The sequence below is a fragment of the Mesocricetus auratus genome, unplaced genomic scaffold (assembly GCF_017639785.1).
Source record: "Mesocricetus auratus isolate SY011 unplaced genomic scaffold, BCM_Maur_2.0 Super-Scaffold_4256, whole genome shotgun sequence".
Lineage (NCBI taxonomy): Eukaryota > Metazoa > Chordata > Mammalia > Rodentia > Cricetidae > Mesocricetus > Mesocricetus auratus.
The window spans coordinates 65,145,550-65,163,855 of record NW_024429182.1 but is presented as its reverse complement, the minus strand read 5'-3'; the positions used below and the strand labels follow the sequence as shown (position 1 = coordinate 65,163,855).

The following is an 18,306-nucleotide window of genomic DNA, read 5'->3' as shown; positions in this document are numbered from 1 at the left end:
TCCTCTGCAGGATAGCAGGGGACTTTGGGAGAGCTAGAGGAAAAGGAAGGGGAGAAGTGAAGTAATTATATTTTAATTTAAAATGTAGCCCAAAAGAAACCATGGCTCTGGGTCCATTCTCACAGTTGCCAAGTATTCATTTGTGAGTGAAGAACAGAGGTTAACTGAGAGAGACTGTCTCACTGCTATCTTCTTATGGTGAAAATATGATAGCCAGTAGCCCACCTACAGTACTGTCCTAGATGGAACCTAAGAATACTCCTGACTTGTTTCAGAGAATGGTGGAGACATAATGGAAAATGGCGGAGTGGCCGGCTCTGATGTGCGTTGCATGGCACACTCTGGGAAGACATCCCTCATCAGTCCACCTTAGGGAACTAGCCAGCAAGAGAAAGCGCCTCATCTGAGGTTACATTTACTCCCTGGGATAAAACGGCCCAGCCCTCATGCTCAGAGAAACACTGAAGGCCATTCCCACTCTTGAGGTTGCTATGGCCTTTGTTTTGTCTGTCCACCAAATGCCTTTCCTATCTATTCATGCCTTCTCTCTCTTCCTGCAATTCAGGGCATTCCCACAAGCATTCTCTAGGATATAGACAGTCCACTAATCACCCCTCAGAGTCTGAGTCCCAATACCGGCAATATCAGCAAGTGTTTCTAAGTCAAGAATCATTTAATTACAGGCAGGCTAACCCAGCATATCATTTGCCTTTGTAAGTAAAACTTTATTGGTAACAGTCAAATCAGTTTCTGCATTGCAGTACTTTCCCACCAGAAAAGCAGGAATGAGTAAATGCCATACAAATCAGACGGTCTGTGAGGATAAACACACTTTCCTTTATAAGGAGGAGAGGTGAGAGGAATAGTGAGAAGAGGAGGAGGAGAAGAGAGGGAAAGGGAAGCTAGGGGAGAGGAGGGAAGAGAAGGAAATGGAAGGAGACAAGAGAGGGAGAGAAAGAAAGAAGAAGAGGAAGAGGGGAGAGAAGAGAAAAGAAGAGGGAAGGGAAGGGAAAGAAAGAAGAGGAAAGGGGAGGGGAGAAGGAAAGAAAGAACTAAAGGCTGCTTCAGTAATTTCAGATCATCAGAGGGAGGAACCGCATTTGCAAAATAAAGTTTCTTCCCAAGCCTTCTGAGCCCTCTAGAACTAAGTCTGCTAGGATGAGAGAGCTGAGTCCAAGAGGCCATCTTCCTCTCAGGTAAGCCTTATGTGTAAATGGAATGAAGCTAGCTCACTATATACTCCTCACACCTCAGAACACAAACAGATTTGGTATCCATGGCCTGGCAGAGGCTTCTTCCTTCCAACTATGCAGACAGATGCCTTGAGAGCAGTGGCTCTTACCTTTCCTAACACTGTGATCCTTTAAAACAGTTCTTCAAGTTGTGGTGACCCCAACCATAAAGATATTTCATTGCTACTTCATAACTGTAGTGTTGCTGCTGTTATGAATCGTAATGTAAATGTCAGATATGCAACCCTGTAGCGTTGGCACCCACCATTTGAGAACCACTGCTTTAGAGCATGTGCACTCCCTGAGGGCCTACCAGTCTAGAAGGTCCACCACAAAGCAGGAACCCAGGCAAGCAGGTGTAGGCAGGGCATTCCTTAGTCTTTTCTCAAATATCATCTAACATCATATCTTGTTCTCTATCTACTTGGATGTCTCAGGAAGCTTCAGAGCTGGACCACAGTACAAAACCAGGTCATACTTAGTGTATCATAACTGATAGTGGATCAATCACACACACACACAGTGATGTCAGAACCATTTGGATCAATATGAAAAATCCCACAAAGTGGCACAGGGACCCAGGTTTCAGATAGGGAAAGATCTCTGAGCTGTTGAGTTTTAGCCAAATCAATAACATAACTTATATATTATCAAAAACCCATTTGTAGCTCACTGACTGCCACCCCAGGGCATGCTCCTAAGCAGTATTTAAACACCTCCTTCTATGGTGACAGTGGATACCGGTCCACTCCTGGGCACCACCAATGCCCTGACTACTCTGCCAAGAACTGTTTCTGGCAAGGATGCAACAGGAGCCATGAACACAGCTCTGGCACTTAATGGACACATGGAATTAGGTAAGTAATTTAATCTGCCAGGCTTATTTGTCTTATCTACAAAATAGGCTTAACTAATATTTTCTCTACAAAATTGTTCAGATGATTTGAAATAGGGGATACCAAGTTCTAGTACCGGGGATTTTTACCACACACATTCATGATGCAGGTAATGAGAAGGGGGGAGGGTAAGAGTGATGAAAGTTCACCTCACTACAGAGGCAGAGATTTGTGTGACATTGACCTCTACAGCGCCAGTAGGATGCTCACAGACAGTGAAGACAAAACATCAAGGACCAAGGAGGTATGCAAAAAGAGAACCCATTCTTAACTTTAGTCCCAAGGAAAGGCAGGTGCCCATGTGTCTACTGGGACGTTTTGTCCCAGGGAACAGGACTGTCTGTTATTCATGAAGTAGCTGCATGTACACTCATCTCCCTCCATTTTAGGAGCTTCCTGAGTGCATGCATATCTTCCAGGCTTATTCAAGAGTACCATCTGTAGAACTTTCTATTCAATGATCTAATGACTACAGCCCAAACTATCTTGACTCTATAGACTCTCCCCCACAGCATCTACAAAGGTGGCTGGATGTCAGAAAAGTGAGCGCAGAGGGGATCCTGCTTGAAAGGAGTTTAGATGAAAGGAGTTGGCATTGGACACTACGAAGGATGATGCCCATTAATAGTGTGTATAGCCACAGGAAGCCATCAAGAATGCCTCAGATACAGTTCCAGTTACAGACAGGAAGACTCACAGGTCCTGTGAGTCTTAATGAGCATTGCCACAGTCTGAGAGTACTCGCATTAAGGCTAAAAGGCTCTGTGAGGGTAGCAGCTGTGCTTGCAAGTGCACCCTGGGATGATGGCCTACCTTCTACCAGGATAGACTTGGATCATTAGAACTAGTGGACTGTAACTAGTGCTTGTAAACTTCAGGCAGGAGTTCTGCGGCATGCTTTCTCATTAATCAACAAAAAATACAGCCCACTGAAAATTAGTATAGATATATATGAGTGAGAGTATGTGCAAACCAGGTAGGTATATGCATGGGTGTGTACACAAGTCCATATATTCATACACACCAGAGGACCATGTCCCAAACTAGCCCTTATTTTAATGGAGCACAGCATTCTAAAAGACACATGAGACTCTGCTTTCCTTTGGGCCCGAGGGTTAAGAATTATTTCTTTGTGCATCTCCTCAATCCTTGATGCTTTCTATGGTGTTGGATATTAAAGTAGAAACTGCTGAGACTCACATGGTACTTCTTGCCTTCAAAAATTCCTTCTGGGGCTGATAGAGAATGGGAAATAAAGTTAAGCATGAAGACATTCGAGAATACTAATTACTGAGTGAATGATATAAGCTCAGAGCAATGGTGTCACTGTCCACATTCATTGAACTAGAAAATAAGAGATGTGTTCAGGGTTCCCTGAGCTTCTGTGGCATTCTTCAAATGACAGGATGAGGCCCTGGGATTGAGAGTCAGGCTCTAAATGTGAGTCTCTACAATGCATTACTATTCTGACAGTGTCAGCCCCACAGGAGGCAGAGCTAACCTCCCCTAACCCACTTAAGAAAACCCTTCACAGGAACAGCCAGACTCCTTACAAAGCCATAGGGAAGTTGCTCTGCTCTGAGCTGGGTGTTTGTGATCTTACTCTGGTTATTTGTAAAGAGCCTTTGGTGAAGTTTTCTAAAAATCCAAGTGATTACACTGTGAGTCAGAGCGTCAAGTTGTGCTCACCACAGAGAGTGCCATTTCTCTGTTTCTGGAATCATCATCAATAAGGAAGATGAACTGCTCAGCTTGAGCAGTTGCCTTAAATACTAAAGTGGAGTTTATCTTTGTAACCCAGAACGACTGCTTGCGTTTTCCTGCATGCAGTGAGTGTTGATTCAGGCATTTCAATCGCTTAATCAATCCAAAAGCCGTATCGAACTTACTTTAGAGATCTCTCGGCAGCCAATATATCTACACTTGTTAAAATTAATTACACCATTTAACATTTCCACATGCATTATAGTTTTAAGTGTTTCAGGGTCACTTTTTATTAATTAATAAACCCTTAATGGGAAAAATTCATACTATAAAATTATTATGCATATGCTGCATTTTCAGTTTTACTATTATTTCTTTGAAATATTTTCCCCAAGTGGAAAGTCCATGACTCATAAAGCAGTCACTCACAGAAAGTACAACTGAAAATAGAAGTTTATTCAGAGACAAAGAAATCTGTGCTGCTGCTTCCCTCCCTCCAGGACAGACTCACTTCCTCTCCTGAAAGCCAAAGGGTCTTGGGGAAGCCCACCTGGGAGATTCTGTCTGGCCCTAAAAGAGCAGAAATAGTAACAAATTCTAGCCAGGATCCTCCAGACACAACCCAGGACACATGATTCCTTTTGCTGCTGTTGGGGAAGGAACATTCCAACTTTCTCATTAGAAGACATGCTGTAAATAGCACACGCATGCGTATACACACACACACACATACACACACATATACACACACACACACACACACTTCATTCCACTATAGAACTCAAGTGTAGTTTTTAAATGTTGATGCTAACCCATTTATCAATGATGTGATTGAAAAGTGAAAACCTCAGAATCCTAGCCAATTCCTCCAATTCCTCAATATTCAGATGTTGAACCCTTTAGTACTTTTTTTAAAAAAATCTGGGTGTGGGTGGCATTTTATTCCACTCACCCTGCTCTGGAATGTGATATGAGCCACAGTCTGCTATGGATTGCATGTGTGGCCTGCCACTATAATTGTTGGGATAGGTCCCTCATTATCTACACATGTCTCATCTGAGAGCATCTTCCTAATCAGACATCAGCACCAACTTATGAGTTGTTGACTTGAAGCAGAGATGACCAAATGCTCAATGTGAAAGAATTCCTGGGATGAGTTGTACAGGAGAAATTCAACAGCGCTCCCTTAGCCGAACACTGATATTGGGCACTCTCCAGCAAGTGGCCGTCTACTCACCTGCCCTGTAACTCCATCCAGGAATATGGATGGAGAGTTGGTTGGCATGGCTGCTAGTGGGACACGTTGCACAGTCTTCGTCCTCCTTTCTTACAGGGACTTGGTTCCTTCCCACATCTGCAAATTTGACATTTTCCTGGGGAGGGGAGCCAGTTCGAGGGCATGCACCACTCCCCAAATGCACTGGCACCAATGCTGGTCTCTCCTTCCAGTGACCTTCCTGTAGCTGGCCCCATTGTGGACTTAGGTCCTGCTTTCTCTCCAAGTGCTCCTGTGGCAGGGCTCTGCTGATTGGCTCGCCATTAGCTGTGCTGTCTACGCCATCTGCTGTTAACCTGTGGGAACTACAGCGGAGGCTGAGAGACAGGACAGACCTGTGCATTTTGGGGCTAGCAATTTGAGGTTGCTCGAGGGGGACAGAAAGAGACTTATCCAAATAATAAATGGCATTGGGACACTGCTGAGACACCCGGAAGTGGACACAGGAACTGAACACCAGTGGGACTTTTCTTGATGGTGATCTGTCTGAAGAACAACTGTCCCCTTTGTCATCCATGTGGGTGACCCAGTACTCCTGCCTTGCACACAGCCTTGTGTGAGCCTGGGGAACCTTCAGCCCCTCTATGGAGCCATTGCTAGGGAACTCTGTACAGATGAAGGATTCATTGTGCTGACATAGATGGTCACCCCCCGCCAGAGCTGGGGGGCCTTGGAGAAGGGCATCCTTGACCCTACAGTTGGGACACAGTGGTTCCCTAACAGTGTCCCATACCAAGGAGTTAGATGGAAGGCCCACCCGTCGGGCAGTAATGGTGATAGATGAGAAACCTCTGTGGGAGCCTCTGCCTAGGTTGTCCCCTGTAGACAGTGGTTCTCTCTCCATTTCTTGCTCCTCTGATGGAGTCAGAATTCCCAATCTGTCTGGAGCAAATGGCCTGTGCATGTTCACTCCAGTGTGCCTGGCCAAAGTTGGCTTTGTGTGACACAGCTGAGGCTGAGTGATTGCTTGTGGCAGAGGCAACAGGGCTCCATTTTCTGTTGATTTCTTCTCATCAATCAGCTGGGAAAGGATGATAGGTGATATCATTTTTGTGTTTTGTGATGCCAATGTCTCCTAGAAAATAGGGAGGAAAAATTGCAATTACTCCAGGCGTTCACAGGAATACAGTCAGTGAATTCTCATGGGTCAGTGAACTCCCAAGGGTCATGGGAATGCTGAGGAAGGATCACTTAGATTTCCTGAGAAAGACTTCAAGGCACTCTTGATACCCAATCTGAGCATTCTGAAGAGACAGAAACCTAGGCACGTCTGTGAGGAAGCACTGTTATGATACATTAGCCGAATTAGGGGAAGGACAGACTCACTCAGCGGGGTATCAGTCTACTAGCCTTGGGATCCCTCAGTGGAGAACCGCCCCCCCAGGACTGTGATAGTAGCTTCTGCCAGACCCCAAGACCTCAAAACGAAATCTCATAGCCTCAATAAGGAAGGGAGGCAGAATTATCAAGGTGGCTGGGAACTGGAGATGGGGAAGTGATAGGCCAGCACTCTGGTGATGGTGTCAGCGAATGTGATAGCAAGGAGCCACCTCCTTAGTTTCTCTCACAGTCTTCCATCTTTGCTGGTTAAGGCTAACACGGTTAACTTTCTGCTTGCTTGGCCTCACAGAAGCCCAGGCTCACAGAATAAGCCAAGGGAAATCAGATGCCCGCGTTCAATCAGTTGACTTCTCTTACCAGGATGGGGTGTACCACGATGGATGTATACCAGTATACAGAATATAGCTGTCGCTCAATGCTACTCTGTGAGGAGCTTTTGTCCACATTTTAAATGATTAAGGAATTCCGTGCTTCCTAATTAGCAGTTCCTAAGATCTTATGTAAATCACTGCAGTGTGCAGAATAATGCACTGTGCTTTTTCACACCATGTCTAACCAGCTTTAGAGCAAGAAGGGGAATCCCTCTGCTCTTGTTATGTTTTTATTAGTGTGTTGAGTGCCACAGAAGGCTGACCACAGCCCAGCATTCAATGTGCGCAGACCCATGCCCCATTTTTAAATGTTTCTAAAATGAACTTCTGCACAGAATTGCATAGACTACAGCCATGGAAGCCAAAAAGCATCACTAGGGTACTCAGCATTCAAGGCAGCAGATCTGAAATCCCAGCACATCTGAGAATTATCTAGAACATTGTGAACACAGGTTCCCCAGGTCTGAGATTCTGATGGTAGAGTACAGGGGATTTAACCCACACACCCAGTGATCCTGATGTAGGAAACCTGAACAGAGCCACAGCTGGCCTGCTGTCATCTCAAGGAATTGCATTCACAGGGGGTAGGCCTAGGTACCATGAAAGCCTGGGCTTTGCCTTTCCCAAGACATAGGAGAACAAGGGTAGGTTTGTGTTTTCTTTATTTCAGGTTTAGTATTCATTTATTTAAATAACTGACCATTCTCCTCTATCTGGACATGGGACACTGCACATAACACAGTGATGACACAAGCTAGAGTCATTTGGGAAAGGGGACTCTCAGTTGAAACAAATGACTCCATAAGATGGGCCTATAGGTGGAAACTGTTCACCATGCTGGGTTACCTTGCCCAGCCTTGATGCAAGGGAAGGAGCTGGGTCCTGCCTCAACTTGACGTGCCATGCTTTGTGCAAGTCCATGGGAGGCCTGTCCCTTTCTGAATGGAGATGGGAGGAGTGGATGGGGAGGGGGAATAGGTGAGGGGATGGGAGAGGAGGAGAGGAGAAAGGGGAAACTACAGTCAATATGTAAAATAAATCTAAAAAGTTACTTAAATTTAAAAAAATGGGTCTACAGGCAAGTCTGTAGTACCCATTTTCTTGATTGATGATTGAAATGGGAGAGCCTTGCCTACTATGGGAGGTGCAACCCCTGGGCTGGTGTCCCTGGCTGCAATAAGAAAACAGACTGAGTAAGCCATGGGGAGCAAGCCAGTAAGCAGCACTTTATGTAGACCAGGCTGGTCTTGAACTCAGAGTTCTGCCTGTTCCTGCCATCCACATGCTGGGATTAACAGCATGTGCTACCATACCTGGCTCCCTCAGTTTCTATGGCCTTTTATACTTTTAAAGGTATGTGAGAAGGTGCAAATTTCAAAAGATAACCAGAGATGGGGGGAAGGAATGGTGAGACCATTTTAAACCTCCAGTGTTTAAAAACAAAGTCTTTTTGCTTCCTGGACAAGGATAGCACTTCAAGCTTCCCATTCAGTCTTACTGCTACCTTCCAATTCAAGGTCATTCCACAGTTCAAGGTCAACCGAGTGGAGATGCCTCCCTAGCACCTCTGACACTATGAGATAAAGCAATTGCCTGTAGCTTGCAAAGCCCCAAAACCCATGCCTACACCTTAGACAAAGCAGTAGGCTCTCGGGGGCTGGAGCTGGACTGGAGGCAGGAGTCAGTGCTTTTGGTGTCTCCAGCAGGTTCCTGTGCTTCTGTGGTACTTCCCCTACTCTACCCTTCTCCCTGCAGCACTCACGCTGCGATTTGCATACAAGAAAATGACAGTGCACCTGGAGCCCATTTGACAGTACACAATTCCTCCCATCCTGGTTAAATTTAGTTCTGATAATAATTGTTCCTGTGCACCCCACGATGGGTGTAATCATACCCAGTGGGAATTCCTTTGACATTGATCTTTGGAGGAAAAAACAAAACAAAACTCAGCTTGGAACCTGCAGTGTTGTTCTTACTCCGTGAGGCAGCCGTTTCCTCAAGTTTCGACCAGTGACAACCTGCCCTCAAAAATCTCCTGGAGTGGGGATAGAGATCCCTGAACACCGTCGTCTCCAGGCTAAGTTGAATCAAGCAAGACCCATAAAGGTGAGGCCCAGAATCTATCTTTGTAACCTGGGTGGAACCTTGGGGGTGCAAGGATATGGAAGAAAGAGGCTGAGCTGACTTAGGTGACCTGGGGCCCATCCTGAGCCATGGTTCTCAGAGGCCCCAGACCTCAGAGAAGCCTTGATTTGCATGGCTGTATTGCAAGAAGACTGATGTAGAGTCTGCTAAGATTACCCTGTTTTGCACTGGAATTACCAATGTCAAGGGCCCCCATCTTGGACTCAGGCTCCTGGACCTTGGAATTAGCATGACTGTATTGCTAGGAACAAAGAGTTGCCAGTTCAGCTCCGAGTCCCACAGAAAAGACCCTGATACTGGCAATGCCAGTCTGGTTCTTTCAGGCAGAGCTCAAGGACATGCTTGCGGAAGGCTCCCTTGGGGCCATAGGCCTTGGGCACTATTTCAAAAGGACCTAGAGGCCCAGGAAAGCCTGGATAGAGAACCAGGTGCCATTTTACTACCAGAGGCCTGGAAAAAAAACTGACTGATTTTTTTTTGCCTCCATCAAAAGAAAGAGGAAAGAGCGATAATGAGAAGTGTGAATCTGAACTTGTTTCTCAAGTTCTTGTGTTGTTTGGGGTGACATTCTTCCTGGGTGAATACACTCTGGCCAGCACCATGCCCAGGAAAAATTGTCTGCCTTCTCTCCTTCACAGAGAAGGTGTGGAGAACAAAGGAGATGAGAGTGTGACAGTGTCTCTCAAATCATAAGCCTTGCTTTGCTTTCTTTTCTGTTGCTGTAATACCAGGGCAAAAGTAATGGAAGGAAGGCAGGGAGGGAGGAAGGGAGGGAGGGATGGAGGGAGGGAGGGCTGTGTATATTTAGTTCAAAGTTCACGATACAGTCCAGCAGCAGCAGCTGCAGCAGCGTCTAGAAGTAGCTTGTCACACCCTGTCTGCAGTAAAAGTCCAAGATGCAGCCCTCTGAAGTGGTGCCACCCACAATTAAGATGCATCTTCCCACATCAATTGACTTAAGAGAATTTCCCCAAAGGTTTGCTTAGAGTCCTGGGTGACTGCTGCATGATACCAGGTTTTGTCAAGTTGACAATTAACACTAATTATTACAAGCGTTTGTATAAATTACTTTCCCCATGACTCAGCAGAGTTTGGTAGATAACTGATGTAATCAAAGCAACAGAGACATGTCATCCAACTTATGCTTGCCCATAACAGCCTTTCAGTGTTGCTTGCAGCATTACAGTTACAGGCAAGCCATATGCTCAGTGATTCAGGTGACAAATATTTATTGAACACCTATTGATACGACATGCCAGGTACATATTGAGTAACAGAAACCTTTGTGGTCCCCTGGAATTAACAGCCTGGAGGCAATATCCAAATGATCAGGATAATCATTAGACTGATTATTAACCACAGATATCCAAAAACAGATTAGAAACATTAAAAAGGAAACGAAGGACTTTTCAACCTTTAGCATATATAATACTTCTGTAAGGCAAGTTCTATTTATCAAATCTCATTTCCTCACTGAAACCAATAGATAACCAAACAGAATATGCAACCTAGCTCTGGGGAGATGGCTTGGTTGATGAAGTGCTTCCGCACAGGCATGGGAACTTGAGTTTGGATCTCTAGAATCCACATAAAAAGCAGGACATGATGGCATGTGCCTATAACCACAGTGCCAGGGAAGCAGAGCCAAGAGGATCCCTGGGGCTTGTTGACCATCTAGTCCAGGCAGAATGAGGGAGACCCTATATCAAAAACTGAGTTAGAAACCAATCAAGGAAGACACTGATCTCAACCTCTGGCCTCTACACACAGAGGTTAGTACACACATACACACACATACACACCAAGAATAACTGACCTTACAAAAGCTCAGATTGTCTCAAATCTAGCTATTTGAGGTGACACTCCCTCTGCCTTTTAACTAGGTTAACTAAAGGTGACTTTGAAGAGATGTATAAAATAAAGTTAAAAGATGTAAGACTAGACTTGAAAGGATGGAGAAAACCATGTGGTATTGAAAGGGATGATGTGTGTTCAAGGTGAGTGACAGCCAGGCTGGGTTTGAATCTGGCTTTGGCAACAGACTGTCTCATGATCATCATGTTCCAATATAATTTTTGCAATCTCTTGCTCATAGGTGCTGATATTGATTTCTTTTAAATGTTTTAAGATATCGATTTATTTTAAACGTTTCCAGTGTGATTTTGTAGAGCTGGTAACTGCTTTCATGCTTCTTTATCAACTGTGTTTGCTTTTTATTTATGCCTTAAGGCATATGACTAAGAAGGGCATCATTTCCTAAATTGAAATAAGAGGGAGATAAGTGGCAGGTACTCAGAGCAATCCTACCCGGAGCCACTGAGGTGAAAATGACTTTCTTCTTGCAGCAAATTTTAATCTCCGAAGGAGAAGCATGCAGTCTGGTCTGGACCTTTAAAATATGTATTTTCTTCCCTGGGTGACACAGTTCTTTCCTTTGCCAGTTTAGCTCTGCAACCTATGACTGCATTTTCCAGATTAGAATCTATCTTCTCACAGATAACTGCTGCCACTGTTGCCTTCACCCGCTGCATATCTGCTTCCCTCACAGGACAGACTCAGAAGCATCATTGCCGAGTAATCTATCAGCTCATTGCTACTACATCCTGCATGCAAGGGCAATTCAGACTTGTATTTACTCTGCTGAGAAGCAATGGGGACTCGGGGGCTTCAAAACAAACAGGAAATGGGAGCTTTGCTGGCTCCTCATCGTCTTTCTGTGTAGTCAGTAAAGACCAAAGGATCCAGGAGGGTAACAAAGCAGTAAAAAGCTGGCTAGAATCAACCTTTCTGCCATGTTTTTATTATGGCTAATAGATACAAGAGTCACCATCTTAAGCATTCTAAGTGTATGTTTCCCTGCTGTCAAATGCATTTTATAATGCAATGTGGCCCTCACCATCCGTCTCCAGAAGTCATCTCATAAAACTAAGATTCTGTTTCCATTAAATAAAATGCCCCCACTCCTTCCTCCTCCTCAGCCACTAAAAACCAACAAGAATCAATGCTTTAAATGGGAGAAGGCAGTTAGTAAATCATAGAATGTGCAATTGCTTTGTATAGTCTGAAGAAATTAAAACTAAAAATTATAAACCCCTTACGTGACACAGGGATGCTAGGACAGTGCACGACAGAAGGAAGTCATGAAAATTGATGTGCATTTTTAATGTAGCTCTTTTTAAACACAGGGAAAATAAGGAAAGGATATATAATCAATATTTTCTTTTGCATATATTTCTGTACTTTTGTAAGTTTCTTCCTCGTGTTTGTGCATTTGCATGTGTGCAGATGCACCAGCACGTGTGTGTGTGTGTGTGTGTGTGTGTAGAGATTGTACCAGGTTGTCTTTCTCTGTGCTCTCTGGGATGGGGTCTCCTACTGATCCTGGAGGTCGCAGTTTGGTGAAACTGTGTGGACAGTAAATTCTAGCCTCTTCTGCTTCACCTCTGTGCTGGGGTTACAGGTGCACACCACCATGCCTGACTTTTGTGTAGATGTTGGGGATCCAAACTCAAGTCCCCATGTTTGTGAGGCATATACTTTAATGACAGAGTCGTCTCCCAGTTTCTGTTGTTCTAACTTTCTATGTGATATATATTGTCTTTATTTTTAGTGTAAGGGAAAGCTGAATTCATATATATATAGTGATTGTGTTCCACGTTTTGATCTTAAACACTTGGCAGCAGAGGCATTGCTTCCCAACATTGCTCCAGCCTTGATGTGTTTTGGAAGGGAAGTCATCTCTCTTGTAGAGACTCTCAAGAGAGGCTGAAAGTTAGGGCATTAACCCAGGTGGGGAATCTGCTAGAGTGTTTCATCACTTGGCAGTGGCCTTATAACACACACAGGAAAAGCTTTCAAAGCTCTTGGCTAGAAGGAAAATTAGAAAGTCACACTGTTAGATGATCCAGGCAATTCTAAAGCAGATGTTGAAAAGGTGTGATTTCCAGGAGGTGATTCAGCCAGAGAGCAACTGTGCACTCTGTCTCTCTCCTCCCTCTCGTGTGTGTGTGTGTGTGTGTGTGTGTGTGTGTGTGTGTGTGTGTGTGTCTGGGGTGTGTGTGTGGGGGGGTGTGGGTTGTGTGTGTGTGAGAGAGAATGAATGAATGAATGAATGAATGCAGAGATTTGGCCATACGGCCACAAAGATCTGTGTCATAATTAACTGCCAAACACTGACTAGTGTTAGTGTTGACATCAATAAAACAGGACTGGAATTTTCCATCTCAGTGTGGAGAACAGAATGGAATTATGGTCAGCTCAAACATGAATATTTTCTTCCTTTCTGTGGTGCTGAGAACAGAACAAGGGCCGTGTATGCCCTATGCAGAAGTTCTAGAATTATCTATGGCCCTAAATTCTTTTTTTGTAAAAGTAGAGACCTACCTAACCAGTGCCCCCATTCTTCCCAGATTCAACTCTTCCTTTTCTAACCCCTCCTCCAGCCTTTATTCCCAGTGACCACAGCTCTTCCTGCTTCCCTCCCATCAGCTCCCCCTCTACTCTGGGTGCTTACTCTTCTCCCAGGGAACAAGTCAAGCAGATCAAGGTATGCTGGAGTCTTGTCACAGTGAACACTGTGGGCTCTCCTAGAATGGGCTTTGAATCTCACATCTTAGTGGCCAGAATAGTATCCATGCTGGTTCGGTTTGTTAATGGCACAAGCTAGAGTTACATGAAAAGTGGGAATTCCAATTGAGAAAATGCCCCCATTATATTGGCCTCTGTGTATATCTGTGAGGCATTTTCTTGATCAATGTTGATGTGCATCCCAGGGTAGGTGGGCCTGGGCTATATAAGAAAGCATGCTGAGCAAACTAGGGGAGCAAGCCAGTAAGCAGCATTCCTCTATGTCTCTGAATCAGTTCCTACCTCCAGGTTCCTGCCTTGAGTTCCTGCTCTGACTTCCCTTGATGATGGACTGTAACATGTAAGCCAAATAAACTCTTTCCTTCCCAAGCTGGTTTTGTCACAGCAACAGAAACCAAACTAGAATAGCATCCTTTATTTTGGGAGATTGGGGCCAGTGAGTCTCAGATGAGCTATAGATCTGTACTAAGTATACAGTTAAATAAAAAACACAATTTTTGAGAAAGACCCCAAAATAGACATGTTTCCTATTTAAATCTGCTATAAGGAAATATTTATAAGACACAGCAGGCAAGCTTGACTCTGGGCAGACCTCCAGAGCAAAGGAGGAATGGAGAGATCTGGGGCCCAGCTGTTTAGGTGCTTCAAGATTTGCATGTGTGTGATGCTTGGCTCTACATCGAAGCTTTGCTTTGGCTTCTGCACAAAGGGTTCAACATCAGGGCCCCCACTCCAGGTCAATAGAAGCTTCAAATGAGTCAACTAGTTACACAGAACCATTAACTACTATGTGCAGAGTTCATCACCTTCTGGTTTGAATCGCTTCATTATACACACACAACTTATAATTTTATCTCTTTTTTTACACTGCTGACACTTTTTCAGTTAAAAGAACCTGTACTAGCTTGTTATATTTCAAAATGCTTCCTCCTGACCTTCAGGATGCTACATGGCTTGATATTCTCGTTCACCTTTCCTACTTTAAAATTGAGGTAGACTCATCATACTCTCCTCTGGCACTGCATCTTACAAATTGCTGAAGATTACAGAAGAGTCACTTTTAAAGTACATATATGTTCTATACTTTCCTGTAAAGTTCTTAATCACTTGCGGTTGGATTTTTCCTGATTCATTAATTCAACATTCAATTAAAGAAAGCAAATCAGAACCCTATCTCAAGCAGGCCAGCAACTGTGTTTTATAGTCCAGCATCTTTTGCTGATCAGTCTAGAAGTCACAAACATATGTTACCTTGGCGAAGTCCGACTTCCTCTCTGTAACATCAGACTGGAGATTTTTAAGGGCGAATTGATCATTTGTACTATAGCGCGTGTCCAGTAATCCTAGACAAAAGGAGAGGACACGGCTACTTTTAGTACACCAAAGGATAAAATAGAATGTGCAACTTCAATTTTCCTACAAAATTTAATGTCCTCACTCACATAATATACCAGCCAATAACAGCTCTAGTATATTAGAAGCCAAGACAAGCCCTGTGCCCTTCCTTCACTGTTCCAGCTACTTCTGCTCTTGGAGCTCATTATTATTGATTTGGCTACAAGAGTCCTTCCCCATACAGTTGTTTCTATTCTTTAGATTTAGTAAGTGGTTGACCAGATGTGACTCTATTGGTGTTTCTATTGTCTCAAGCTTACGCTCAGAGAGAGAGAGAGAGAGAGAGAGAGAGAGAGAGAGAGCGCATATTTCTACATTTCCCAGCACCTCTAGCACCAAGGCATAAATAAAAGACTATCTTTGGCTAGTTTCTCAATGCAACCATAACTAGAGGGACAGTGGGTGACCAGGCACTGGATGCCAAGTCACTTTAGAGAGTCTGAAGATATTTGGGGAGGGTGACATAAGAGGCTTTTGCTGTAAAGACAACTAAGGTTGTGTTCAGGCCTGAACGTAGGTAAGGATAAAGGGACAAGACTTCTCTTGGGTTAAGCTTCCCAGTGGATGGAACCTTTCCTGCCTGATTCCTGGACTCCAAGCAGAGGTATTTTTGGGAAAAGCATCTTTGGATGAAAGCAAGGAACATCTTAAAGCTAATCAGGGTCCTTAGGCAGAACTGAGACAAGTGTAGCTGCTAGTCCACAGTAATAGCAACACTGAGATCTCTCATGGTAATATTTGCCAGGATGTTCTTACAGAAATGTGAGTCAGGCACAGGAAGACCCGGATTGAGGAGTCTGTGCAAACATAGCCAGAGATCTACTCTCTCCAAACCAGGGGAAAAACTTTGTCTCCTCAATACCCTATTCTATAGAATGGGGCTCTCGAAAACACTACAAGGGACGATGCTGGTCCTAGAGATTAAAAAATAGGCTCTCTAAATTTAACATCTATGTCAGAATTCTAGAATATGGTTGAATCACGGTGGTGGTGAGGACTCCATCTCCAATACCATAAGAAGATGCCCTACTTGTTTAGATAGAGCTTAAAGATCTTTTTGAAAAAAATCATATACCACAGTACTGTCAAGTTTGAAAGAATTGGGAAGGGGTCAGGATTTGACTCTCAGTGTTTTCAAGGGTCACCTCTAACCCACCCAAAGCCTACTTTCATTATATCCTGTCTTTGAGTGACAATGAACTTCCATCATGGCTGTCAATGAATGACAGAGGGTCATTCAAGGTGACACACACTGATTACTTTATGTGTAGCACTAATCTCAGACCTGAAGGGCTTGCTGGGTTTCTGTGCAATGCTGACACTTCATGATGATCTGACAATGAGGTTGAAGACAGAAGTCACCTGCTTGTGTAGCATGGCATGGGAATAAGGACTTTAGAATTGGCACATTCTTGGGGACCAAATGGGTTATTGTCTGCTCTAGTTTGGCCCTAGTTGACCCTCAGTGAATCAGCTGTGACCCTGCCTCCATAAATGCAGACAATGGTACCTCCCATAGAAATACAGGCCCTGCCCTCACTGTCCTGGAAAATCCTTATCAAAGCATTTGGGTGAGATTGGAGTATCAAGTAAATCTGCCACAAATAGCAGAGGGTTCTACTGTTATAGCACAGGTCAAGGTGGTTCTTGCCAAAGTCTAGCATCACTAATGTAGTAGCACCAGTGGTCAGGCAGTCACTAAAACTGGACACATAGTCCCAGGGCTTGAGTTCAAGCTCTGGGAACATAGATAGTTTTGAGCTTGGCATACCATGGTTTCTCCCTGTGTGATGGAGAATATGGAGGTGGCTACTTCACAGGGTTACTGGAAAATTTTAAGTGACACAATTTCAGTGTAATATCACATCATAATAAGCACTCACTATTGGGAATAGCCTCATTTCTAGTGGGGAAAAGAGAAGGCTGCTGGGATTGGGAAGCATGAGTGATTAAGTATGAGCATCCTATGCCTGCTATAACAAATGGCCACAAGACAAATGCATCCTCTACAGTTGTGAAAGTCAAGTCCAATACTGGGCTAAAATCAAATGAGCAGTCCTGCATTGCTTTCCGAGAGTGCTGGGGGGGGATTATTCCTTTTGACACTGTCCATATTCCTTAACCTATGCCTGCATCACTCCAGCCTCTGTTCTTGCTACTGTCCCTTCTCCCCTATTGTTTTCCTTTAACAAGGGTTCCTGGACTAGAGTAAGTCCATCTGGACAATCCAAGATAATGTCTCCATCTCAAGGATAGATCAGAACATAGATATTTTTGGGGGTATCATATTTCTTGTACCACAATAATTGGGGAGATTCAGGTAGAGAGACTAAAGAACCTTCAACTATGCTTAGTAAGTCTATGTAACAGCATAGAAAACATGATGACACACTATGGAAAGGAACCAAAAGTCTGTGGAACATGTGACTGTGACAATAATTCAGTATGAGACAAGCTACAAGAGCCATAAAGTGACTCATGGAGAAGTGGCCTTGGGTGAAAAGAATTGGCCTAGATTTTGTGGCCTGATCAGCTGAAGGGTTCATGCCCAGTTAGGCTTTGTGTCTGAAGACTCCTACCTGAGGTACTAGTTGTAGTCACATGTCTGTATACAACTTTCTTTGCCTCGCTGCTTCTGTTTACTTCATCTGCAAAGTCAGAATATGGGGCTGATGCTGCTGAGCCCTCATAATCCCCTTTGTTGGATTGCTGCTCCATCCCTTTGCTGTTAGGAACTTGCTGTCAATAATACAGAGCCCCTTTCTTCCCTGAGCATAATTCTTTGCATTGGACCATAACTATGTAACAAATGATCCTATTGGGGAGCTTAGACATCCACCCATGCTTCAGCCAGTTTCTCAGCACACTTGAAGTAGCTCAAGTCCAGTATGGCCTTAAGACTAGTAACATCCTTTATAGATAAGTTTTATGACCTAGAAGGGGACCATGAAGTTTTTATTTGAAAATTACCCTGCGACTTGCAAGGATCTGTGCCCCACCTCCAAGCAAGGTGATCAAAGGAGGCTTCAATTAGTGTAAACCTATTGCAATGTCAGCCAGCTGATATTTATGATGCAGCTAGTTAAAATCATCCAGTGATCTAATAATCCACAGTCATCTTGCTGGTGTATGGTATCAGGTCAAGACAACTATGAAGATTATCATAGGAGAATTTAAAGAAAAATGGAAAGGGGTGAGGAGAAAATTGGACAACCAAGCAGGCGACAAAAGCAAGGGGGAAGTGGAGCGGGATGAAGAATAAAGACAAGAGCTAGCCACACTTTGATGACTTGTAGGACATGCATACAGAGCATTAAATTTCCACACTTTGTCCAACACGACTTGAGTTGTCCCTACAA

General features: G+C 44.0%; 1 protein-coding gene across 5 annotated transcripts in view; it reads right to left on the bottom strand.

The window, feature by feature from the left end:
- The window catches only part of CUNH10orf90 (chromosome unknown C10orf90 homolog), a 205,444-nt gene that overhangs the window by 61,551 nt on the left and 125,587 nt on the right, over positions 1-18,306 (bottom strand). For 3 of the 5 annotated variants that reach the window (XR_005879511.1, XM_021228226.2, XM_021228225.2), the window contains exon 2: positions 5,070-6,183. Coding sequence is in view for 4 of the 5 variants with exons in the window: in XM_021228226.2 (XP_021083885.1) it covers positions 5,070-6,183 (1,114 nt within the window). In the remaining variant the exon portion in view is untranslated. Of the gene's footprint in view, positions 1-5,069; positions 6,184-14,803; positions 14,896-18,306 lie in introns of all 5 variants that reach the window. The other 2 variants (XM_013118289.3, XM_040752609.1) reach the window with 1 other exon arrangement.